This window comes from Mesoplodon mirus (assembly GCF_964341445.2).
Source record: "Mesoplodon mirus genome assembly, chromosome: 18".
Classification (NCBI taxonomy): Eukaryota; Metazoa; Chordata; class Mammalia; order Artiodactyla; family Ziphiidae; genus Mesoplodon; species Mesoplodon mirus.
In genome coordinates, this window is record NC_138994.1 from 15,558,222 (window position 1) to 15,584,059 (window position 25,838).

Consider the following 25,838-nt stretch of genomic DNA (forward strand, 5'->3'; position numbering starts at 1 on the left):
AACCTAGTGTGAGGACAGCAGTCCTCAGAGCACGAGCTGATAGCGCTTCCTCTCCCCTTCCTCGCAGATGCAAGAAGAAGGTTCCGGCCAGCAAGCGGTTCACCATCCACAGGACGTCCAACGTCCTGACACTCTCACTCAAGCGCTTCGCCAACTTCAGTGGGGGGAAGATCACCAAGGTGAGCGCTCACAGTGCCCAGGCTGCTTGGTCAGCGCTTTTTGAAAGATGCCAGGCTCTACTCCAGATTGAGTGGATTCAGATCCCTGGAAGACAGGGCCCAGGAGGCCGCATTTTTGCAAAATCCCTAAATGATCATTATGCAGTCAAGTTCAAGAACATTTTTTTTTTTCCTAGCATCTTCCTGTGCTTGGGGTGTTCCTGCTACAGAAGGTCTGGGTGGCCCAAGAATCAGTGTGATGGACACTGTGCTCTGCAGCTCCCATCTCCCATGTCCTGTTTGTCTCTAAAGCAGGTGCAGCTGCATGCTGTGCCTTGTTGTGGAGTGTAATAATTTACTTTTTTGCACAGTGGTGTTTTAATAGAAGATGCCTCGTCTCATAAGGGCCTGGATGGAGATGTGTTCTCGGTTGGTAGAGCCTAGCTGTTTGGTTTGGGGTGAGGCACTTGTCTGAGCTTTCAGTCTTCTCACTGGCAGTGGTAGTGGTTAGGTCAACATTTCCCAAACTGGTGTTCTGCAGAACGGTAGTATGGTACCCTGAAGAAAAGTGTTCCGTGTTCTGTGTTCACCCGAGTTTGGGAAACACCAAGCCCAAGTTAAAATAGTTCTTTTTCATTGCAGACCTTCTCAGAGCCTTTATTAAGCTGTGTCGTATTTTGAATCTCCAAGGGGAATTTACTATGAGGAATTTTCTAAACTCAGTTACTGAGGGAGTCACTCATTCCTCCATTCTAACACTTGGGCTTACATTGCACCATGCCATGCGAGGCACTGGGAAATCAGCGGGAGATAATCAGTGCTGAATGAGGTCGTGTTGCTTCTGCCCTGAGGGTCTCACGTTCCGCCATAAAATCTCCTGGAACTAGTTTTCCATTAGGACACAGTTTGAGAAACATTGGTCTGTTTGATTTCAGCCCCATGTCTAGCAAGATTGGACTGGGGCTCCTGAGCCTATTGGGTGTGTTGGCTTTTGAGATTTTGAGATTGTCAATAGACAGGAAAAGATATGTCGGTGAATATCATGACATTCTGTTGATCCAGACAACAGGTACCAACTGTATGAAGCCCAAGAACAGGCAGAAGTAACCACTGGCTGTGGGACTCGGAACAGTGGGTGCTTGAGATGGGGGCACTTACTGGACAGAAGGGGGTTTTCTGGGTCCGTGTCTGTCTCTTGAATGGAGTGTAGGTAACCATCAGTGTACACTGGTCAGAACTCACCAAACTGTACTCCTATTTTCACTCTGTGTAAACCGTACTTCTTTTTTTTTGGCCTCACTGTGTGGCATGGGGGGGCGGTCTTAGTTCCCAGACCAGGGATTGAACCCGTGTCCCCTGCGGTGGAAGTGTGGAGTGTTATCCACTGGACTGCCAGGGAAGTCACTGTACTTCATTTTTTTAAAAGTCTGTATGTGCACAGGCAGAAATGCAAGTATGTTATATCTGTATCATTCAAAGATCATGTTTGATAATATTTTCTTATGAAAAATTGTTGATTTCTAAAATAAATTATGGCATGACCTTCGTCCTGAGCCACTCTGTTAAAAGTTTAACCTGCTGTTTCAGTTGGCCATGTGGAGTCAGCACCTGTTTTCCTGAAGCCCTGACTCCCAGCGCTGTCCCCCTGTGCTCCCCCTGCAGTGTTCCTGCATGGTGGCAGGGAGGAGAATGAACAGCTCTTCTCCTTTCACACGTGGGACCCAGGTAGTGAGAGAGCTAATTTGGATGCACGGCCAAGACAGGAGACCATAACCACTTGTCAGGACAATAAAGTAAGAGTTTCTCATAGAAACTCCCACAGAAAGACTGCACTTTTCTGCTGCTTTTTTTTTTTTTTTTTTTTTTTTTGCGGTACACGGGCCTCTCACTGTTGTGGCCTCTCCCGTTGCAGAGCATGGGCTCCGGACGCGCAGGCCCAGCGGCCATGGCTCACGGGCCCAGCCACTCCGTGGCATGTGGGATCCTCCCGGACCGGGGCACGAACCCGTATCCCCTGCATCGGCAGGCGGACTCTCAACCACTGCGCCACCAGGGAAGCCCTCTGCTTCTTTTTAAATCACTGACTAAGGGAGGCTCCCGCCTCAGCCTTGCTGTGTGCCCATTGCCCCACATTGTTAAAGACCAGCTGATGGAGAGGGCAAGGTGACCCTTACTCCCAGTGATGAATTGTAATTGCCTTTCCCTTGGCTTTTCAAACAGGATGTGGGATATCCGGAATTCCTGAACATCCGTCCGTATATGTCCCAGAGTAATGGTGAGCCTGTCATGTACGGGCTGTATGCTGTCCTGGTCCACTCGGGCTATAGCTGCCACGCCGGGCACTATTACTGCTACGTGAAGGTCAGTGGCTCCTGTGTTCGTGTCAGGCTGTCTTAGGTGGTGGTACGCGTGCTACCTCCGGGGGGGGGCAGGTTTGCAGTGCCTGTTTGCACAAGTCCAGATGTGACCTCTGCAGAATGTTTATTCTGTGGAAAGTGGCCGTGTTTTGTGGTTGTGTCTGGGTCCTGTTGTTGTTTCTTTGTGGAGTGCAAAGACGTGTTTTAAACCTGTCCCACTCTTGGCCTTGCGATGAGACACTGGAGGGGGGCTGCTGCCAGTGCCCTGTCCTTAGACCCCTGGAGAAGTCTCGGAAGGCCAGATGTTGGTGGGAGAGGCTGTGCTGAGCAGACCTGCCAAGGAAAGCTCGCATCTTTTGGGGTGCCAGGAAGGAAGGGGGACTCCAGCACCCTCAGGGGCACATTCAAAGTTAGAGAGATACTTAACATTTTATGAAATCATTGCTAGTTAGTTCATCAGCACTGGGATACATTTGGCAGCTAAAAGGTTTTTTCCTTCCCTTGTTAAAAGTAAAGATCGCGGAAGTGTTGATCGTTGTGTTTTGTTTCGTCCACACCCTGCGCTGCTCAGGCAAGCAATGGACAGTGGTACCAGATGAACGACTCCTTTGTCCACTCCAGCAACATCAAGGTGGTTCTGAACCAGCAGGCCTACGTCCTCTTCTACCTGCGGTAACCGGCTCCCCACCCCAACCCCCCAGAGCGCTCGCCTTCACTCTGCTCTCGCCCCGACCGGCCTCCCTGGCCTTTCTCTGCATGAAAGTGACTGGAATTCTGCAGGAGGGAAGCTCTAGGAGCAGCTCTCCTCCTACCAGTCAGGTGTAGTGGAGAGTGGCCACTGGGAAGGACACTTAGATCACGTCCACTTGGCTGTTGAGTCAAAGCCAGAGCCTGTGGGAAGGTCAGAGCAGGAGTCCCATCTGCCCCACAGTGAGGTGACTTTGAATGTAAATTGGAAGGTTGTCTATTACGTTATTGCCCCAAATTAGATGCGTTCCATCTGGCTATCGGCTGGCGTACAGACCTTCCTCTGTGGGGAAAGTGATCACGGTGGGCAGTGAGGTAGGTTGTCAGAGGGTAGAGGCTAAGTAGTCAAGAGGGTGTAGGCCTTTGGAAGGTGCCTCTTCTTGGTACTGATTGTCACCGACCTGGAGGATGAGGAGAAGGGAGGTGTTTTGCTGCTCCAGGATGATGGCTCTCTGATAAACTGAGACTCTAATCTCGGGAGAACTGAGTAATTTGCTCTCTGCTTACATGGAGCAGAATCTGAGGCTGCGTGGTAAGTTCTCATGGTTTAAGGGCAAAGTCAGCTTCAGAGAAGCACGTTGGGACAGTCATGGTTCCCTCTGGCTGTTTTTCTGCCTTTGCCTGCCTTCTTTTTTTATTTATCCGTGCAGCGTGGCTTGCGGGATCTCAGTCCCCAGACCAGGGATTGAGCTTGGGCCACTGCAGTGAAAGCCTGGAATCCTAACCACTAGGCCACCAGGGAACTCCCTGCCTGCCCTTTTTTTTTTGGAATGGAATTGTAACCTTGACTTCTGTATTCTGATTCCTTCTCACACTCAGTTTCGGTAAAGCCTCTGCAGCTTTAGTAAGACACTCCCTGACTTTGTTCTATTCCTTTGACAGGATTCCAGGCTCTAAGAAGAGTCCTGAGGGCTCCATCTGCAGGACAGCCTCCTCCCTTCCCAGCCACCCCAGGGTGGTTCCAGACCACACCAGGAAGAATATCAGCAATGGGACCACATCCTCATCAGTGACTGGAAAGGTACTTGTTTAAGGGGATTGATGTAGTCATTGCCGTTCTTCGTGCCTGTGCCTCTCGGGATCGTGGAGCCCCCAGACCTCTTCATGCTGGGGAGCTCGGCCCGATGGAAGGAGAGTGCAGACAGCAGTCCTGCTGTATTCCACGTTCTTTCTGAAGTGGGTCACGGAGCCAACAGTGGTGAGGAGGAAGAGGGGACAGTGATGAGAAAACCTGACTCAGCAAATCAAGACTTAGAGCAGCTGCCACGCAGAAGTGCAGTGACAGGTTCCCCGAGCAAACCTCTGGCCTTAAGCATCTGGGAAAAAAATATTTTATCCCCACATTTTAATACTAAAAATGTGAGTAGTTTGTACCATTGTTAATTTTCTGATTTTGATAATTATATGGTGGTTATGCTAAAAGAACATCCTTTGTTTTTAGGAATACTCGTGGGTGTATATGGAGGTAAAAGGACGTCGTGTCTAAAATTTAACTCATATAGTTAGGAAAATATATATGCACATATATACACACATATATATACAGGAGAGAGAGCAGGAAAGCTAATGTGGTAACGTGTTAACAATTAAGGAATACCCTTGAAGTTACTTTTATATGTATTTGAAATTCTGTACTAAAAAAAGTTAAGAACTCAGTTTTATTAACAAGATAATAGCAGTTTCCTTATAACGTAATTCATAATTCAAAAATAGAACGGCCCTCTCTGTTGACTACTTCTGTGATCCTTTCCCTTCAGTCTGAAGATCAAATCCAAACACAGGCTGCTGGGGCCTTCACATGTCTACAGGGGTTTTAGTCATTTACGCAAATCTGTTTCCTTTCCAACATTCAAGAAAATAGAAGCTGAAATAGAAGCATTGGAGTTGACGTAGCAGTGACATGCCATGACCTGGTTGCAAAGGTGATGGTCACTGTGGCCAGAGCAGGAAAGCCGGAAGCCTTGGGTGCTGCTCAGAGGAACAGCGATGGGCGTGGGGGCGCCTGAGGGCGAGCACGGCCCCCACCCCGCCCTGCCCCCCACCCCACCCCGCCCCCTGGTCAGGCCACCGCAAGGCCTCTTCACTGACCCTGCGTGTTTTCATCATGAAAATAACTTTCCAAATACACTGCAGTTGCACAAAAGTTATTTTACTCTAAGCAACATTGTATAAGTTCTTAAATGCTCAACAAGTGCACAGGTTTTGCAGCACAGTGGGAAGATGTATTCCTTTCAGGAAGAATGCTAATAAAGAAATAATGACCTAAGTGACTTAAAGTCACTCTGTTGCCTGTGCAGAGGATATGGATGTTTAAGTGATTCAAAGTAGTATCAAATTAGCAAGTATTTTGGGAAAAAATTGTTGCCGGCTCAAGAGTACAGTAAATGCAGTGTGGCAGTATGCATCCTAATTGATGAAAATATTAACAGCCTCATAATCCCATTTCTAAAAAATTAGCGTGGAGTACTAAGTACAGAAGAAGATTCAGTCTTTTGACCATTCCTTCAGCACATAGTCTCTAAGACCCTGACCTGGTTGGGGGTGGAGGTGGCGTGTCATGGTAAACAGCACCGAAGCAGGCCTCGGGGAGCATTTCGGTGAGTGAGTGGCATAGACCCAGTTGTGATGGTGCTATGGAGAAGGATGGGGCAATTAGCACCTTAGTGGTCATGTCAGGGAGACCTGGAGCCAGTCTAGTCTATAAACTCTTCATGCAATGAGATGGTCGCTAGTCAAACAATAAAGACCTTTGTTGATGGGCCAGAGTATGAAGGTGATAATGGCATATGGTGATACTGAGATGCTCCTGTGCACCTGTGTCAGAAGAAAAGACCAAAGGGAGAAGACACCAGCCTATTAATGGAGGGTTATGTTTAGGTGATGGGACTTGGTAAATTTTTTCCCTTTATATTTTTTTGTATTTCTCAAATCTCGATGAAAATGTACTGCTTTCGTAGTAAAGATAATTATAAAGAGGCACACCCATACGTGCACAACTCCAAAGATGCTGAAAAGAAGTAACGGTATCTGTATCGTGTGTCCGTGTAAATAATTTGTCTCGAGTTGCCCCTCAGAGCCCCTGCTTGCTGCCCCCTTGTGGGGGCCCCGCCAGCCGGCTGTGCTCCCTCCGGCTTTGACCGCCTCCTCTGCTTTGCTCCCCTTTAGAGACCAGACCCTGTGACAATGAAGAAGCCTCAGACCCCTGAAGAGCTCGGGGTGCCCGTTGCCAGGAATGGCCCTGTGTCGGGCCTGAAGTCTCAGAATGGATACACTCCTCCCAAGCCACCCCTGGGGTCCCCTTCCCCCAAACTCTGCAAAATGCCTACCCACGTGCCGACTGTTCTGGATGAGCCTGGAAAGAAAGTCAAGAAACCAGCCCCCCTGCAGCACTTCTCCCCACCGCTCAAAACCTCCCCGGGGCCCCCCGGCACCGGCGAGCCAGGTGGTAGCAGGTGTGAGGGCCGCAGGCCCAGCTCCTGGGACGGCAGGGCCACCCTCTCTACCTCACCTCGGCCCCCGGCCGCCAGGACCGCCAACGGGCTTGGGCCCAAGGTGGGTGATGAGGGCCCAGCCGCCGAGAGGAGGGGCTCCAGCCCTGAGCACCCTGCTGGTGGTGGCCCCGCCAGGCCCCCCCCAGCCCCCCAGAGTGGAGCCACCCCTCTTGACGATTCTCAGGGAACCCACTCTGCCGGCCCTGCCAAGGTGCTGCCGGCCCGAGAGGACGCGGAGCTGGTGAAGGCCAAGTGCCCCGACCTAAGCAGCGCCTCCCCCGAGCCCGCCAACACCATGTCTCCTCCGCCGGCCAAAAAGCTGGCCCTTTCTGCCAGGAAGGTGGGTGTGTGGGAGGGTGTCGGTCGGGGTTGGGGAGCCGGTTCGATTGTAGTTTGGGGGGTGGGGCGGCAGCACGGGGGCATTTGGCCGCCCGAGGAGCTGAGATGTTGGGCGTCCCTAGGTGGCGGAGGGCTGTCCAGGCGCGGGCAGGTTGTGGCATCTCTGTCATTGGATGAGGCCAGTGGCCGATAGAGGGTCAGGGCCACACAGCCGTCCTCTGTCTCCATCTGTGGACAGATGTCCTAAGGGAGCCTCGGGGAACGGGCTCCGGCAGGGAGCTCTGAGCACGGGGACGCACGGGACACGGGCTGACTGGCACCTCTTGTGCACCTCGAAGCTCCGTGACGTAATTGTCGTACTGAGATTTTTGTTTAAACTTCCTTCGTTCTCTCCTTTTTGTTTCTAACCAAAAACACTTCTGATTCTTCTTCTACCATTCTCCCGCCCCTCACGCCCCCTTTTTTGTTCTTCTGTCCTCTCATCCTTCTTTCTGGGCTTTTATTTTTTATTTTATTTTTACTTTATTTTTACTTTCTCTCTTCACTCACGGCAACCTTTTTTAGAGCACCAAGTTTTTATTTATGTCAATAACTGCAGGCCAGCACCCTGCGGAGGGCAACCGGCAATGACCTCCGTCCACCTCCCCTCTCTCCATCCTCCGACCTCACCTCCCCCTGGAAACCCACTCACCCCGTCGTCGCCTCCACCTGGCCTGTCAGTACAATCCGGTAAGCAGGGCGGCCGCTCCTCCCCGTGGGGACAGCACACAGGTCTGCCCGGTGTCTCATCTGTCCTCCTGCCGAAGGGGCTTCGGCGGGGCAGAGGCAGCTTGGTCTCTCAGGCCCTGGTTTTTTTACTCTGTCTTCATCTTCCGTCGTCTGCCACGTGCTCGTGGTGATGTGTGTGCTGTGAGCTGATCTGCCTACGGCCCCCCAGCCCCGTGACAGGACCCTGAAGTGGAAGGGGTGGGGCATTCGAACAGACCCTGCGTGAGCTCGGGGTCCTGTGCACTGGCTGTGTCTCCCAGCCGTGCTCCCTGGCTTATCTCGGGTGGGGTGGGGTCTGTTACCCTGGCCCTGAGGGCCTCCCGAGTGGGCTCAGGTGCCCCCCGTGTGCTGCGGAGGCTGCTGTGGGAGGCGAGGTTCTTTGGGAGCTTTTCAGGCTCTTGCGGAGATGCCCCTCCGGAGGTTTGGGCTGTCGCCTCCTGGCCCTCTCCGTACAGGGGTGCTCGTGTTCCTTTGTGAGTCCAGGGCCAAAGGCCCAGAATTACCGATAAATGGCTTGTTTGAGGGCTGAGGGGCTATCAAGGCCTTTGGCAGCTGGGGAGGGAGGAAGGAGGGAAGGAAGATGGGGCGCGAGGCCATGGGGTGGTTTGGGCGGGCTTGGCGTTGCCGTGGCGCCGACGTGCCCTCCCTGCCCTCCTCGTTCAGGGCCCCGCTGTTCCCTTCGTCCAGCCCCCTTCCCGCTTTCAGTCCTGGCCACGGGGGTCTTGCACATGCTAGGTCCTTAAACGTCCAAGACATTTATTGGGTATTTTTCTTTGTTTCTTTGACATATAGCTTTTTTTTTCTTTTTAATTCCAGAAAACGCAGAGTAGCGTGATGCAGTAGTGCAGTTTGTATGTTGCCATCAGAGTTTGTTGTCTAGCTTAGATGATGTTGAGACAGTCCTGGTTAATTAACAACCCTTGGAGATGGGTTTATTGTCACTCATTCACAGATGAGAAAAGTGTGGCCCAGAGTGGAAAGTTGACTTTTCCAAGCTCGCGTAGCTGGCAGGAGGAGATCCAAGAGTCTCACTTGATTTGCTCTAGATCCTGCCCTTTACTTGTCTTGCTGTATCATCTGACTGGAAAGTCTGTTTCCCTGATTTCCCTGAACCCCAAGTTTCAGAGGAAAATCCTTGAAGGGTAATAGTGGAAGATGCGTAGGCTCATAGCTGCCTTTCTTGTAAGACTCACCGCCTGTGCTCAGACACCTGATACTTGCGGAGGCTGGACATTTATTGCTTAGTGGAGGTTTCCTCCCAACACATTTGTATTGAGAATCTGAAACATTAGGGTTTGCAAAAGTACTTTGAACTGCCTGGTGACAAGAAACTAAGAGATATGTAACTATTTTTATTAACTTTGATCTTAAGATTTGAATTTGTTAGCATGTATTTTCTAACATTTGCTGAAATGTACATATATCTGAGGTTTACAGGCGAAAGTCTTTTAAAATCCTGACCTGAGAGGGAAGGGGCCGAGGGAGGGCAGGCAGGGAGAGCTCAGCCTGTCCTCACTACCTGACTGTCCTTACAGGGCTGTGTCACCTGCTCCGAGACCATCCAGCCACCTGAAGCCCCCCCTTGGCCCCCACTCCCCGTCACTGTCCAGCAGCCCCCTGCCTCTCGGGACATCAGACCCACAGAGCCACTCGCCCTCCTCTGCCCCCCTGCCTCAGGTCAACGGGGGCTTCCGGGCCCCCTCACACCAGCTGCCAGAGGCCAGGGAGCCCCCCCAGAGTCTCTGTAAGAAGAGGAAGAAGACCCGTGTGGGAGAGACCCAGGGCCAGGGCTCAGAGACCTGCATGGCTGTGGCGGCCCCTCCAGGGCCTTCCAGGAAGAGGAAGAGGAGGAAGAGGAAGCACACGGGGGACACGGACGCCTCCCCTCTGCAGGCGGGGCGCACGCCGGGGCCGCCCTGGAGCCCCGTGCACAGGAAGGAGGGTCGGGCGGAGCCGCCGGCGGGCAGACTGGAGGAAGAGGGCGGACAGCAGCCGGGGAACGGCTGGCCCGTGGGATGCGTGAGCGACGGCCCCCGCGTGAGCCGCAGGAAGAGGAGGAGGAAGGGAGCTGAGGGCCTTGGCGGAGAAGACGGCCTCCGCCGGGACCACCCACCTCGGCATGGGTGAGAGCAAGGAGCCCTGCACCTCCGCTCACACACAGTCCACTCCTAGTGGGTGCTGTTTGGAAATACAGGCACTGCCCGGCCCTCTGGGACGTGACTGTATCGTCAGGTGTCCCAGGCGGGTGGCGAGTGGAAACAGCGTTCCGGACCTGGCCAGCCCCATAGGTGCTGGGAGGTCAGGTGACCTGGGCCGGGCTGCGCTGGGGTCCTGTCGTCCACCTTGTGGGACTTGCCTCGGATTAAAAACACACTTGTGTGCTTTTCTGGACTGTGGCCGTGGGCAGGTCCTGGTCAGATTCGGGTGGAGTCTCCGGGGGCTCTTCTGGAGGGCTGAGACGCATGCACCAAAGCTCACAGGGTATCTGGACCTCAGTTTGCTACGAGCTGACTGTCAACTCTGACTTCCTAGGAGCTGCTCTTCCTCAGATGTCATCCAGCCAGAGACTGTTGCAGCATCATCAAGGAAAAAGAAAAAGAAGAAAAGGAAGCAGGAGTCACAGCAGGAAGTAGAAGAGAATGAGTCTGAGGGCCAGAGGGGCCCTGTAGTCCCTGGGAGCAGGCCAGGGACAGCTGTGAATGGCCAGGCTCCCGGAAGCCCCACAGGTGTGCACTGGGCCGGGAGGGGACGCCAGGGGAGCAGGGGGTGGGAGCCAGTCTGCCCTGTGCGTCTAGAGGCAGGTGCGGTACATTGGGAGGGGCCTGCTGGAAGACCTCTTACCTCTGCCCTCGTGCCAGCTGTCTGCCCACTTGGACCTCCTCACCTGGCAGATCGTTCAGCCCGAACTACCCCGTAGGAAAAGATGGGGTACATGTAAACTTTACACGTTCTGTGAGCACAGTGTTTCTTCTGGTTCAGGGCTGTTCCCATCTAAACCTTCCCACTGGAATTACTCCTGGGCCGCCCAGCCTGGCATTTTTCTTTGCCACTTGAACTTGCAGCATTGGGTTCAGAAGCTCACCTCCCTCTGCCTCTCTTTGTAGCCGGCCTTCCTGAAGATCGTGTGGCCTTTTGCTGTTGGGGTTCTGTGTGCTGTGGCCGTGCCTGGGCTGAGACCTCCACCAAGCGCCTCGTTCATGTTTCATTTTCTTTTTCCTTAGTGGGCCAGCTCGTTTCACCAGGCTCTCCTGGTGGAGTGAGTCTGTTAAACGAGGGGAGCGAAGGTCCTCAGCGCCTCAGGAAGGGGCCCCCAGGTGGCGGATCGTCTGGGGTCTGCTGTTTGTGCTTTGGGGGCACACTGGTTCCCAGGGATGGATTTGTAGTTTATCAAACTCGGGAAAACCAATTCATGAATAAACACGGAATTCCATTAATTACACAGCAAAAGCACTAACTGCTGGGCAGTGAGGAATGGCCACTTCAGGCAGCCCATGTGTCATTGGAGAAAAGGCTGCAGAGACTGGCTGTCATCAGACGGGGTCACTTTGTGAGCACGTCAGCCAAGCGGGAGGTGCAGCCACGCCCCAGGCCTCTCTGCCCAGTGCAGAGCAGGAAGTGCGCGGCGGGCAGGTGCTAGGGCTGCAGGGACGCCCAGCGCCCCGTGTGTTTGCTCGCAATCCCAGAATTGGGGCAGGCATTTGTGACCCTAAAGAGGCCAGAGCCTGGGTTGCAGGTGGCTCTGCGTGAGCACCGGGCCCGAGCTGTGCTGAGGAGCGGCTGGAGAGGGGGTGGGGGACAGGTCGGGGGCAGACAGTGGACGCCGTCCTGCTCAGAGCACTGAACCTGAAGGGCACCAGGTCATTGCCAAATTGGCGGACCAGAGAGATGAGGTCAGGCTTGTGTTAAGGGGGGTGAGTCTATTCTGACAGTTCCGGGTGGTTAGGGGGACTGGGCAGAGGCCAGGAGCAGCTCAGGCGTCGTTTCCAGAGCCCTGATAAGGGGCGGCCAGTGCTGTCTGTGCAGATGTCCTTGCTGGCCAGGCTCTCCGGGGCAGGGAGGTGGGAGCTGCCCTGCGAAGCTGCGGTGGTGCTGGTGGCGGCGGCACCTCCTCCAGTTCGCGCTGCTCCGGGTTTCTGCCCCTTCCCTGCAGGTGAGGAGCCTCCATCCGGAACTCCTCTCCCTTCCTCCCTCAGACCCAGGGCTCACTGCTGCCTGTAGGTTTTTTGTTTTGTTTTCGGTGTTCAGGTTTTCATCTTTTGCAGAGTTGCTTTGGACCAATAACCTCTTCTCTTGAGAAAGAATAATCGTTAACTCCCTTGTCACAGGCAGGCAGGCAGGCAGGCAGGCAGGAAGGAAGAGCTTGCTTTTACACATTCTTTAAAGAATTTGTCATTAGTAAGTTCTGCGATTCTGTTGTAAATAAGAGGTGTTGTGAGCGTTTCCTCGGTGGTTTATTTTTAATGTATGTAAATGTTATTCTGATTGCAGGGCTGGGACAGGCTCCTCTTGTATCCTGGGACAGAGAGAGAGAATCTGATGTGGTCCAGGAATTGCTCCAATATTCATCTGATAAAGCTTACGGGAGAAGAGGTACTGGTTTTGAGCCTAGACTTCTGTCTTCTGCAGTTGGCTTAGGAGGAGGTAGAGGGGCCTGAAAAAGACCTCCTGTGTTGAGCCTTGTGCATAGGAATTGCTTGGCTCTGAAGATGGGAAGAGGAATGTACATGTCTGTTGTACCCTCTCTGACCCCACTGCCATTGCATGCAGATCAAGAACCCTGCAGGCGGGTTTTGTCTGCGGTGGGGATCCAGAGCAGCTTCCTGCTGGGCTCTGGGAGCCGGGGAGAGGGCGGAGTGTGCGCGATTGGGCAGGGCAGGGCAGGGCAGGCCAGCCAGGGAGAGCGTTAGAATCCCAGAGTCGGGGAAGGCAACAGACCGAAAAACTCATCCAGCACTCACGTTGTAAGTTTTTATTTAGAACATTATTTTTCTAGCTCGGACTCGGAGAAAGAACGCAAGATCTTTGTTTCTCAAATGAGGGCATGGGCTTAAAAAGAACTAAATATTCGGGGTTAACAGTGTTTGCCTTTAAGTGACAGGATCACTGACTGGCCTACACACCGGAGACCACTCTGTTCCCCCCCTTTCCCTTCTCTGTGTATCCATTTTCACCAAAAGGTGGCACTCAAAACTTTTTGAATAATTAGGAGTAGACCAGCCTAGTTTGTAAACTTCACCCTTGAAGTAAATGCACAGGGCAGCCGGGACCCACGCAGGTCGCAATGCCAGTGTCTGTCTTGCAGTTTTGACGTGGGACGGTGAGGTGTCAGCTGTCAGTCAGGATGCCATTCAGGACAGCAGGCTGGCCCGCATGGCCACAGTCATTGACGACTGGGACGAAGAGTTCGACCGAGGGAAGGTATGATGCGTGGTGGCGCCTGGCGGGGATGGAGCGCCGCGGAGTAGCTCGGCTCGGAGGGCGCTGGGGAGGCCTTGGATTTTCAGGGCTGTTTGAAGGGGCAGCAGCATCGCAGAGTGGCCGAGGGCGAGGCTGGAGCCGCGCTGCCCGGGTTCAGGAAGCCCGTGTCCTCCAGTTGCTCCTGCTCCTCCGTCAGTGAGGTGGGGGTCGTGGGGACACCTTTCGTGGGTCACTGGAGAGTCAATCTGTTAGTTTAGGTCGCACGTTGAGACTCGTGCTGGCACGTAGTAAGCACTTGGAAAGGAGCCACCGGGACCTGGGGGAGCCCTTTTTGGGAATTGTGACACTGTGATTCTTGTCATAGGAAAAGAAATTGAAAAAATTCAAGAGAGAGAAGAAAAGAAACTTCAACGCCTTCCAGAAACTTCAGAGTAGACGGAACTTTTGGTCTGTGACTCATCCAGCTAAGGCTTCCAGTCTCAGCTATCGCCGCTGAATTTGCAGCTGTCAGGATGGGTCAGTTTGTTCGTGTGTGTGTGTGTAGTCGTGCATGGGCTGTGGTGTGTACGGTGTGGAGTGTGGTGTGCACACACCGGTCACTCGCAGATTGAGGACCAGGCTGTTTCCAGGCTCCATCTCGTGTCAGTGGCGTTGCCTGTGTTGGACGCGCTCTCCAGGGGTGGTGGTGGGACTCCTGGGGTCTCGTTTCTCTCCCTCAAGAATGATGTTCTTTGCCTCACAGCCTCCAGAGACGCGGTCCCTTCCTGGGGACCGTCCATCTGGACTGAAGAGCCACTTGCCGAGGACTTGCTGGCTCTGTCGGCTCCAGGCCTGCCATGGGGGACGGCCCGCAGAGGCCCCGGGCTTCTGTGGATCAGGACCTCTGGTGACACAACACGCACTGTGACAGACACGGGGACTCTTAGAGCAGGGGGCAGCACAGCAACCGGGACCCGGGATGGGGCTGAGTGCCCTGTGATGCTGTCCTGGGGCTGCGGGGAGGACGGTGGCTGCGCCTTCCCAGTGTGACCTCGAGCTCCAGAGATGACAGCCTGCAGCCAGTTGCTCTTCTCGACGGGCCCTCCATCCCCCACTCCTGGCGGCTGGCGCTGCCAGCTCATCGTGCGCCTCCCGCTTCCTCAGGTGGGGGCTCTGTATGCCTTACCTGTCCAGCCTCAGAGAGTCGGTGCCCCGGGCCGGCCCCACGCCGCTGCCTCTCCCTTCTGTGGGATTGCGGGGCGGGCAGCCCTGCCAGTGCACCTCTCTCTTTCAAGAAACTCTAGAGCCTCTCCGGAGAGCAGGTGGCTGTAGTGGGGCAGGTTGGGGGCCGAAAAGATGTGCCGACACATCTGCTCCTCAGGCTGCTACTTGTTCCGAGGTGGCTTTGCTGGACCCTCCCTTGCAGCTGCAGTAACCGGGGGTCCTTACTGAGGTGGTGGTCTTGGGGTAGATTCTCCGCTTATTTTACTACTTGATATAAAACATTTATTTTTGACCAGGCCTGTGGCTTCCATCAGCAATATGTTTCCTCTCCCTAATATGCAAATACTGGCTTCATTTGCTCAATTTTGTGAGTGCTTTTTGAATTTAGATGATTGTATTACTCGAGAAGATCACGATCACTTTTTTATCTTGTTCAAGCTGTGCCTGCGAACTTATAATTTAATAAATATGGGAAATCCTCAGTGAGGTGATACTGTCCAGAAAAAGGACGCATGTCCCAGGGGTAGAAGGTATGGAAGTACATCTGAAGATTATCCCTCAGCGCATGTCCACGCTTCCTCTCCGCTCGGTATCACTTCGTGTGGGAGTGGACCAATGCCTGGTCCTGTCCTTCGAGTGGTCTCCTCGGCCTGAGGCCCAATGCACTTGTCTGGCCCCCACTTTCTTCTTCATGGAGCCTTGCCCTTTGCTGCTTGTTCTGGGGCCTGGGGGATCCTGGTGGTATCGAAAAAGTGTTACATTTTTTATACGGGGAGCTATGTTAATTTTTTCATGTGGGTCGTTCTTTATGGTTTTTTCTTCCTGTTTTTGTATTTCTCTTTAAAAAGTTGGGGAGAATAATACCAGTGTCCTGCGCTGGGGCTGCTCTGGTCCCAGCAGATGGGAACCGGGCTCTGCCTGGACTGGCCCGGGAGCCTTTTTGTCTTTTTCAGAGGACTGATTCCTGCATGTCAACCACACCTTGCTCAAAGCTGAGGGGCCCACCCCAGTGCCCTGTGGCTCTGTCATTTGTCATCTCAGGAGGGAAGGCAGGTGCCTCCGTGGGCAGGGTTTTTTTCTCTCTTGAGATGTTGACATCCATTCCTGCGTGAACTATTTCCCCGACCATATTTTTATCATGTTCTGTAGCTGAAAGAAGAAAAATTCAGTTGTTTGTTAGCACAGAATTGATCTCCTTTCTCTCTCTCCCTCTTCTCCAAACAAGTCTCTTCCTTTCTCCACTATATAATTACAAAGGCTTTTCCTGAGGAGAACGTACCCTTTTTCTTCTGGGCAGGGATGAGCACTGGCCTGACCCTGCAGCATTTAAGTATCACTGTTAAGTAGACAAGTCCTCCCATCCCACGGAGAATCATCGGCCAAACTGGGAGGGAAAGGATAGGCCCAGAAAACGAGTCCAGATCCTAGGTGTACGTGTATAAAGAACTAAAGCTTCTTAGACTTCGTTGACTTAGAACTTAATTTAACTTCATGTTTGGGGGGTCACCCCTCCCAGTGGTCCTGGGTCCTCTCACTCCCTGACCCTTGGCTGGGGCTGGGGCCCTGCTCACACCTCGGCCCCGTGTGCGCGTCGAGCCCACAGCACGTGACCTGCACCTCCGCTCCAGGGGCTGAGGGGCCCCAGATGTTGTCAAGATCTCGGTGCAATAAAACAAGGAGTTTTTGTGAGTCCTGCCTGTGTCTTTGTTTTTCTTTCCCTTTGACTTTTAAAAGGTTCACCCCGACCCCAGTCTGCTGTCCCAGTTTGCATGTGAGGTTGGCCTCAGGCACTTTCTGGTCACCTGTCTGTGAGTGGGAGTCAGGTGCCTTTAGCAGTCTGTGCAGCAAAGCTTAGAACAGGTCTTTGTTAAGAATAAAAGGGAGGGCTTCCCTGGTGGCGCAGTGGTTGAGAGTCCGCCTGCCGATGCAGGGGACACGGGTTCGTGCCCCGGTCCGGGAAGATCCCACATGCCGTGGAGCAGCTGGGCCCGTGAGCCATGGCCGCTGAGCCTGCGCGTCCGGAGCCTGTGCTCCGCAACAGGAGAGGCCACAACAGTGAGAGGCCCGCGTACCGCAAAAAAAAAAAAAAAAAAAAAAAAAAAGAATAAAAGGGAAATAAAGAGGTTTATTTGAATGTCTTAATACATACATTTATTTGAATTTAAGAAGGGAGAAATCCTTTGAAGTGACTCCCTGAGCTTTGAGGGTGAATTTCAATGAGCACCAGATTGAAACTTGGAAACAGTATCATTCCACTGAGGTTTGTTTGAAAATTTTTTGAACCAAATGGTTGGATTTCTGTAGGGAAAGATGAGGGAGAAATCGTAGGTTTTGCTAAACTGAGTTTTCCTCACAGTTGGCAGGGGCGACCAAGGCCTCCGGTTTGGGGACCCCTTCCTGAGCCTGGCTTGTGTGCAGCGGTGGGTAGGGCACGGCGATGTGGTCAGTGCCTGTTCAGTCTCCCCTGACCTGAGTGAGCACGCCCAGCTGCTGCTCCGGCCACATGCCAGAGGCCGTGGTGAGGAAAACTCATCTCCTGTGTGGACTGGAATTCAGTGTTGGTACAGAGTGTAATTTGGACTCATGTGGACATTGCAGCTCTTGTCAGGCTTGACGGGAACAGGAGGGGCAGGGTCTGGCTGATACCGCACGTCCTGGAAGTGGGGTAAGGCCAGGAGGGGGCACAGGTCCCTGCAGAGCGCTCCGTGATCCGCAGGTTACAGGTGGCAGGAGCCGTGCCTGTGAGTGGGTGACAGGAACTAGTGCAGTCCCAGGCGAAGGCAGGTTTCCGTTGAGTGGGTTCTGGTGCCCGAGCTCCGTGGCTCCTTGCCCCTTCCTTCCCTTCAGTGATACCCCACAGTGCCCCACCCAAACATGCCCCTCAGACACGGGGACTCTCTATTCCAGTCACTGTGGGGGGCGGGGGGGGGGTTGGCCAGACAGCTCAAAATGAGGACAGCAAAGTAAGAACAGGTGAGGTGAGACATCTGCTGGACCCAAACCAGAGGGGGTGCTTGGCAGGTGGGAGAGAGTTTGGGATGACTGATGCAGTTCATGGGCCTGTCTCACCAGCCAAACTTGTGTCCAGAGGTTCTGCATCACAGGCTGGGAGGCAGCTGGAGTTGATCCGCTACAAATCTGGGCACGGGGGTCATACAAGCAAGACCATAGCTTTTCCGTGTTGTTACTGGTTCCCTTCAGTAGCAACATGGTTCTGGGTGCGTAGAAGATGAATGAGGCCAGGTTTCCCCCTGGCAGCCCATGGTCTCAAGCACAGAGCTGCTGGCTCCAGTGGGAACCAGGAGGAGGGAGTGCCAGCTCTGCCTGGGGTGGCCTAGGGGACGAGGGGAGGCTGTGAATGGGGGGTTGACAGGTGAGTAGGCTCCAGCTGGTGGGGCTCACTTGAACGACCCTGTCAGGTGACAAGGCAAAAGCACAGGATGCTTCTCCATTGATAATTTCGGTAGGAACCTTTCATGCCAGCCTTTCTTTGTGTGTCTTTCGGGTTACAGTGAGTGCCTGCGGTATCGTCAGCAAGGGTCCGCGAGGTCTGATTCGCTCTTTACACACCCAAGGCTGATGGCAGTGTGCGTGCAGGCCAGGGGCGGGGGTGGAGAAGACAGGTGAAGGTGACCAGTCCAACAGGCTGGCCAAGAAGTGCTCATGTCTGCAACTGTGACATGGTAGTGACAGAAGAGGTGGGGCCACTTGGGTATTCGGAGGTGGAATCAAGAGCAAAGGTAACATAAGGTGGAAGGTTCAGGGCTGGGGGAAGACCTGTGGCTCGGGAAGTCCGTTGAGTGGTAGGGCATGTCGTACCAGAGAGGCAGGTGGGTGACAGATTCCAAGGCTGTGATGCATCCAAGCCTGCGTTATCAGAACAGAATGGGGAGAACCACAGGTGTGAGAAGGAGGTGACCAGGGAGCATGGAGCCTCCCGATTAAGAAAAAGTGCAGGACACCTGGGGGACCAGGTGAACGCCCATTAGAAGTTCGGCCGACCTCGGGAGTCAGGAGCGAGCAGTGAAAGGCTGGCTGGTACGATGGAGTGAGGAAGGCCAGGGTACAAATCCTGCCCAGTCTTGGTAGCGTGGCCAGCCTCCATAAGATGGGACCTAGGTGAAGCTAGGTTCTGGTAATCCCAGGCAGCTTGAGGATGTGTCACGTGAGACCTGGTGGGAGCTCAGCGGTGTGGTTCTCTCTTTGCCTTCGGGGCCTCATGGCCGGTCACCTGCACTGGCTCCTCCCTTTAGCCCACGCTCGTGCCTGGAGGAGCCCCTGCTGCACAGACTCTGCTTAGCCCAGCTGCTTCCTGCTCATTCCTTCCCCACTCCTGCATCAGGACCGGCTGGTACTGTCAGGGAGGACCATCCAGCTGCCCAGAGGTGGTTGCCCTGCTTCATTAGGCTCTGTCTCAGGGGGCCCTTCCCTCCCATCCCATTAGTGGCTGTTTTACGTTTGTGCCCTCCCACCGCCTGTGTGCCCCTTACTCTTGGCAAATGATTTTCATCCCACTGCCAAGTGTTCCCTCCCACTCCAAAATAAACAGTGAAACACGAGGAAACCAAAACCATAAGCAACTTCTCTCCCTCTCCATGTGGTCTATTCTCCCTCTAACCTAGCGGTTGCAACAAACACTCACGGAGCCCAGAATCACCTGGGAGAGTTATTTAATACTAATTTAATTTAATACAAATGTGAAGGAAATGAGACTCCCGAGAGTGAGACTTGGGCAAACCCTTCCCGTGTGATTCTACCGGGCGGCCGGCTTTGAGAACTGCTGTGCTAGTCCCCGGTTTGAGAGAGGGTCAGAATCACCAGGGGGTCGTTAAAACACAGGTTGCTGGGCCCCATCCCCCAACGTTCTGATTCAGCAGGTCTGGGGTGAGGTCTGAGAATTTGCATTTCTAACACGTTCCTAGGGGATGCTGAACCCACTGCTGGGTGGGGACCGCACTCACAGCTCTGATCTAATGCTTCTTACATGGGATGGTCTGTAGGACCCCCCGTGGGGTCCTCAATGTGCTCTCCAGGCCGACCTCTTCCACCCCTTGGGGACCCACCTCAGTGATTTTCCCTTCTGCCTCCTGTGTCTCACTCCTCCCCCTTCCTTCTCGTGAGCATGCTCAAGTGTCAGCCATCCTAAAAAAGGCCCATTTTTTCCGTGTCCCCTCCCAGCCACCCTCTCCCTCACCTAAGCTTCGATTTGCCCTCTGCTTCCTTCTCCACGGTCCTTAGTCTGCCTTCTGCCCGCATCACTCCACTCAGTGACCCAATTCCCAAATCTGATGAGCCTTTGCCACAACTTCTTGTCAGGATTGGACACTATTCACCCCCGTCTCCCTGAAGAGCTCTTCTTTTTCTGTCCCTTCAGTGTTAAATCTGTTGGATCTGGTGAGCCCTGGATACCTCAATGTAGCCAGAATCAATCCACTCCAATCAATATACCCCATTGTCTAATCAATATAGCCCGAGGAACATCTTTTCCTGGATACCCTACTGGCAAATCTGTGGCCCAGACAGAGTTCATTGTTTTGTCTGCCCTCCTCTTACCCGTGTCCCTCCCATGGCTGGGGGCCCACCACCCACCCTGATGCCAAAGCCAGAAACGTGCCCGCCACGCTCGGCACCTCCTTCACATTACTCCCACGCATCAGTGACAGAATTCTGATCTTTCCACCTGGCTGCCGGAAAGTCCTCTCTTTCCCGTCCCCACCACCTGGCTCTCAGCTTGAGTCGCCACCACTTTTCTCTTGGACTCAAATTGTCTTCTAACCAGTTCGCCAACCTCCAGTGGACCTGCTTCCTGGTCTGCCTTCCTGGCCCCCAGGACAATCCTTCAAGACAAGAAGCCCTAATCAAATCATTCCCGTCCTCAGGTTTCCCAGCACCTGTCACAGCTGTGTTGTTGAAGGGATGTGTCAGCCTTCATCATCCCGCGCTAACCGTTGGGACTGTTAAAATGCATCTTGAGGTGGTTTTTTGCTCTTACGGTCATAGAAATGACCCGTGGTTCATGTACTTTATTCTCCCTTCCTACGTGTACTGCTCTGCTGTTTTCTGCCTTACATGGCCTCAGTTAGACACTTCCCCTTGGCAGAGACCAGTGGGTGTTGCCTTCGGTCGGTCCCAAATTCCAGGCCCCCAGGAAGTCTTGGTTGAAGGGGTAAGTCCGACAGGAGTGTGGCTGGTGACCGTGCCCTTGGACTCCTCTCAGAACGCGGCCAGCCCACCTCCGTTGATGTCCTTGGCCCAGAGGCCTCCTCGTGCCGTCCTCCCGACGCTTCTGTCTCTGAGCCCCTGCCCCCCACCCCCCGTCCCCCAACCTTTGTTTTTTTCACAAGTGAAAATATTTTGGCAGGTCTGGCGGGAACTGGAGCATTAGCTCCTCTGTTTGAAGTGAATGCCTGGACTGTGTGGCACGTGGCCAGCTGTCTGTCGGGCGGCAGGGGAACCGTTTGTGACAGCTGGACACAATCAAGATCCATTACAAACAGATTTCAAGTGCCATTCACACACAGAAGAAATTGCAAGCTTTAGCAGAATAAAATCTGGGGGTTTTCAAAGCAAGACAATGCCCCAGCCTCGGCCCGTGTGAGCGGCTCGGTTTGCCTCTCTGCAAGCGCCCTTCCTTCCCCAGCACCACCTCCCTCCCGAGTGCAGGCTGGAGAGGCTGGCGGGGCTGGCGGGGGCTGCCCCCAGTCCCTGTCTTGTATTACTGAGGACACCTGTCTAAACCTGCACGGGGAGGGCTCAGAGGCTGGCTTCCGGAAGCGCCGCTGCCCAGCCTCGTCAGCCTCTCACCTTGGTCTCAGGGAGAATGAAGGGTTCACATAGCAGTTGGAGGGTGAGGCTGGCAGGCCCGGCTGAGCCCACTCCTCTTCTGTGAAGCAGGTGTGGTCTGAGGTAACTGTCCCTCCCTCCCCGGCCCTGGCCTTGGCGGAGCTCTGAGTAGTGGCTCATCGGGTAGCCGTTTATGATTCGGTATGGAGGGGAGGCCTTAGGACGTGGGGCCTCCTGTGGTTCGGTTGGCCTCAGCAGACCGTGGTCCTTCAGCACGCGCAGGGTGGCGGTGCTCATGCAGGGAGGGGACACCGTCCTCCCCTTTCTCACGAGACCCTCCAGCTTGCGCGGCCCACTTGGCCCCCTGCTGTCTCACTCATCGTGACGGGAGAAGAGAAAGGGAAGGAAATAGAATCATTTGTTTTAGAAAAAGGAACCAGATGAAACATGGACACCAGGAACAACGGAAAGGTAATGATAAAGTCCCTTACCATGGGATCTGATATCTAAGCCCCCTCTAAAATTCTTATTTAAAACATTAATTTAAAATACGTAATAATATCATATGATATCACTTATATGTAGAATCTAAAATATGACACAGATGAACTTATTTACAAAACAGAAACAGACTCACAGACATAGAAAACAAACTTATGGTTAACAAAGGGGAAAGGGCTTGGGGGAGGGATAAATTGGGAGTTTGGGGATTAGCAGATACACACCACTATATATAAAATAGATAAACAACAAGGACTTACTGTATATCACAGGGAACTATATTCAATATCCTATAATAAACCATAATGGAAAATAATATGAAAAAGAATATATACATATATATATATAACTGAACTTCGCTGTACACCCCAAACTAACACAACACTGTAAATCAACTATACTTCAATTAAAAATAAATAAATAAATAAAACAGGTAATACATGCATATTGTGTTTAATTTAAAAGCTCTGAATTTCCCAGGGCTGCTATAACAAAGTCCCATGGGCTGGGGGGCTTAAAACAACAGAAATTTGTTCTCTCATGTCTGGAGGCCGGAGGTCTGAAATCAAGGTATTGGCAGGGCTGCACTCTCTCTGAAGAATCCTTCTTTGCCTCTTCCAGCTTCTGATGACCCAGGCATTGCTTGGCCTCTCCAGTGTCTGCCTCCATCTTCACATGGCTTTCTCTATGTGTCTCTGTGTCCTAATCTCCTCTTCTTAGAAGGACACCAGTTATTGGATTTGGGCCACCCTAATGATCTCATCTTAACCTGATTACATCTGCAAAGACCTTATTTCCAAATAAGATCACAATTCACAGGTACTGGAGGTTAGGTTTTTGGGTTCACAGTTCAACCCCTTTGAGTATTGAAGGGTATTTAATGAAGAGTCTCCCACTCCTGTTTCCCTGGCAACTGGCTCTCCTCCCAGAGGCAGGGAGGCCCCCAGTCTCCTGTGTGCCCTGTTAGCCACAGTCCACGCTTGCCCACTAGTTTGGGAGTCCCGAGAGGGCATGGCTTTCCAGCTGCTCCCTTCGCTGCTGTGTCCTCAGCATCTTGAACAGCGCATGGCACAGCACTGCGCCCTGCCCCCGACAAATATTTATCAAATGGCTGAACGTACAATGTAAATGTACATCACATGTTGATGTATTTTTGTTAGAAATGGAAATATATTATATATCCCTGTTCTGTCCTTGCTTCTTCCACTTCATACAGCTTGGGAATCGTCTCACATCGGTAAATGCGGAAATAAGCCTCAATCTTTTAAAAGCCTGTGGGTGCTCCCTTGTAGGAAAGGGACAGGACCCAGTAACCTGTCCCTTTTTGAATACTGTTTCTGAAAAAGTTTTAAACATCACAGTATAAGCACAGGAAAAAAATATATTTTGGGTTACCTCTGCTCAAAAACCTTCCTTCGTCATTCTAATTTTTGAAATTATTATGTAAGGCAAGGATGACAGAAGGGAGGCACTAACTTAAAAAAAAAAAGGTTGTCAGGCGGATCAACCACTAAAAACAACAGACCACAGTGAGAGGCGTTCAGGGAGCCCCGACCCATTTTCTTTTTCTTTTCAATTTTTTTTTGATGTGGACAATTTTTTAAGAGTCTTTATTGACTTTGTTACAATACTGCTTCTGTTTTCTGTTTTGGTGTTTTGGCCACAAGGCATGTGGGATCTTAGCTCTCTGACCAGGGATCGAACCTGCACCCCCTGCATTGGAAGGCGGAGTCTTAACCACTGGACCGCCAGGGAAGTCCCTGACCCATTTTCAAAGTTCTTGACGTGGGGGAAGAGGTCTGGGGGTAAGTAGCAGACCAGCAGATTCCAGACCCACGGCCAGTGCCCTCTCAGCCCCTCTGCTTCCTGCCTCTGGCTCTCCCTTTGAGGTCTCGCTATGCTCCAGGGGCTGAGGACACAAGTAGCAAGTGAAGCTGACCTGGTGGCTCCCATTCTACACTGTGACCTCTGTGGGCCTCAGTTTCCCAATCTGCGGTATGGAGATAACAGCTCAACAAAGGCCCCAAGCCAGGAATGTGAGCTAACAGAGGGTCTTAAACAGTGACTTGCAGTCAAGTACACTTTACATCCCTACCCAGTGCATTCATCTACAACCAAAACAAACATTATCCTTATGGTATGTGATGGACACTGATTCTATCTTGTTCTTATGGTATGTGATGGACACTGATTCTATCTTATTCTATCTTCTCTTCATCCAATGGTGATTGGTTTCTCATCCATTCAGAGTCAGGACCTGCCATTGGAAAACACTGCTGTAACGAAACAATGTGATTAGCATTCACAGCTGTATTCCTTCCCATCCAAAGGTACTGGGTTTGGGAGTTCAGATCATAGTGAGAGTTAACCTGTGTCCTCAATTGCTTTTCTTCCCAAGTTTTGGTCAGTGAGCAAGAGTTAGGTGAAATCAGTGAAGATTAAACTGCTAGGTCCACCAGAATCAACCTTTTAGGAGTAAGATAACAATCTATACAAGGGAAGTGTCTAACTTCTGGAACTATTTGAAAGAAACACCTGCCTAAGGAAATGGAGACCATCTTCTTAGACTTTCCGGAGACATCAAGCTTCTCCACCAAAGGCTGGGTCGGACAGCTCAGCGGAGTAAGAGGGATGTTTGTTTGTGAATGTACAATTTTCTTAGCCTCCAGAAGGGTGGGCCAGAGCTGCACCCTGATGGAATGTAAAGATTAGGATCCCTTAGGGTGATATGTTGAAATCCATCCATCCATCCATCCATGTGCAGAAGTCAAGAGGAAGACAACGACAGATCTGTCACTTCAGAGATCAATATTGGGTAGAAGCCTGGATTTTATAGGCAGAGGCTCCATTGTGTGGGTGGGAAACAGGTCCAGGGCATTGAGCTGTTTGCCCAGGTCACAAAGCTAACAGGAAGCAGATCTGGAAAGAAAGCCTAGAGTTTCATCATTCATTTATTCCTTTTCCATGAGGGGAAATTACTTTTCTTTGTTGTCTCTTGGGAGGCATATTTTAGGGCTCACCCAACAGGCTGCTGAGGAGGGTCACAACTCCCCCTGATGGAGACATTGCCAGGTGTCTTGGGCACCTGTCTTGGGCTGAGCTCTCCTCCAGCAGCCCCTGGGTACAGCACGTTGGCTAGGTGTCCAGGGTTATGACCCCCCAGGAGGGTCTTGGACCATCCCTGTGTGATGTGTGATCCTGAGATTCCTTCCAACTGAGGCACTTATAATTTTAATGGGTAGCACCAAACCAAGAAAGAGCGTATGCATCCAGAAGTGGCTAGAAAAAGTGGCATTTTCCTTGATTTTTCTAAATTAAAAATTGGGGAGGTGCCCACCTCCCGGTGAAGAGATACTGCTCATGCTCCCTGAAGGGCAGCTCAGTTTACCAGTGGGAGGGGATTGGTCCGCCCATGGCAGGCAAATAAAACATGTAAGGCACAGTCTAGAAACGTGTAAATTTAAGAGGCCCAGGAATCAAGGTCACCAAAATCCTGAAATGCTGGGAGATGAGGTGCCTCTCTTTGAAATTTGATCTGGGTAAATTCAGAGGACAAATAAAAGGAAGTATGAAGGCAGTGAGCTCATGACATTCACGGTGCTAAGGTTCAGACCTCAGAAATAATGAATTCAAATGCTCTGGTGTCTGACCAAGGACCGGGCGTCTCTGGCAGTCTGGGGAGGGCCGGACCTGCGAGGCTGACGTCAACGAGGACCACCCTGCCCTTCAGTGGCCGGACACGACATTGGGCCTTTGTGGGCCGCCAGACTCCGTGCTGTGTACCCCAGGCCTGTGCCGCCCTTGAGAAATCCGAAACCCTCTGCGCCCCTGGAGGCGGCCGGGGCGGGGCCTCGGGCTTGGGCGTGGTATGAGGCGGGGCCTCGGGTCGAGGGACCAGTCGGAGGGGCGGGGCCTGGGCGGGAGCGCGTACGCAGGCGCGGGCAGGCTATAGGACGCAGCCCGGAGGGTGGGCGCGCGGGCGGTGAGGGCGGGGCCGCGGGCCTGGGGGCGGGGCCTGGCCGGGCGCGCGTGCGCAGGCGCGGGCCGGGAGGCGGCCGCGTGCTGCGGTGGTG

General features: G+C 52.8%; 1 protein-coding gene across 4 annotated transcripts in view; it reads left to right on the forward strand.

The window, feature by feature from the left end:
* USP36 (ubiquitin specific peptidase 36) overlaps positions 1-16,170 on the forward strand; it is a 37,345-nt gene extending 21,175 nt beyond the window's left edge. For all 4 annotated transcript variants that reach the window (XM_082605503.1, XM_082605502.1, XM_082605504.1 and 1 more), the window contains exons 10-21: positions 68-179; positions 2,379-2,519; positions 3,087-3,187; positions 4,145-4,283; positions 6,428-7,093; positions 7,691-7,821; positions 9,396-9,983; positions 10,393-10,586; positions 12,349-12,450; positions 13,163-13,278; positions 13,643-13,794; positions 14,021-16,170. In XM_082605503.1, coding sequence (XP_082461629.1) covers positions 68-179; positions 2,379-2,519; positions 3,087-3,187; positions 4,145-4,283; positions 6,428-7,093; positions 7,691-7,821; positions 9,396-9,983; positions 10,393-10,586; positions 12,349-12,450; positions 13,163-13,278; positions 13,643-13,774 — 2,422 coding nt within the window. In that variant the 3' untranslated portion in view covers positions 13,775-13,794; positions 14,021-16,170. The remainder of the gene's footprint in view (positions 1-67; positions 180-2,378; positions 2,520-3,086; positions 3,188-4,144; positions 4,284-6,427; positions 7,094-7,690; positions 7,822-9,395; positions 9,984-10,392; positions 10,587-12,348; positions 12,451-13,162; positions 13,279-13,642; positions 13,795-14,020) is intronic.
* The last annotated feature ends 9,668 nt before the right edge of the window (positions 16,171-25,838 follow it).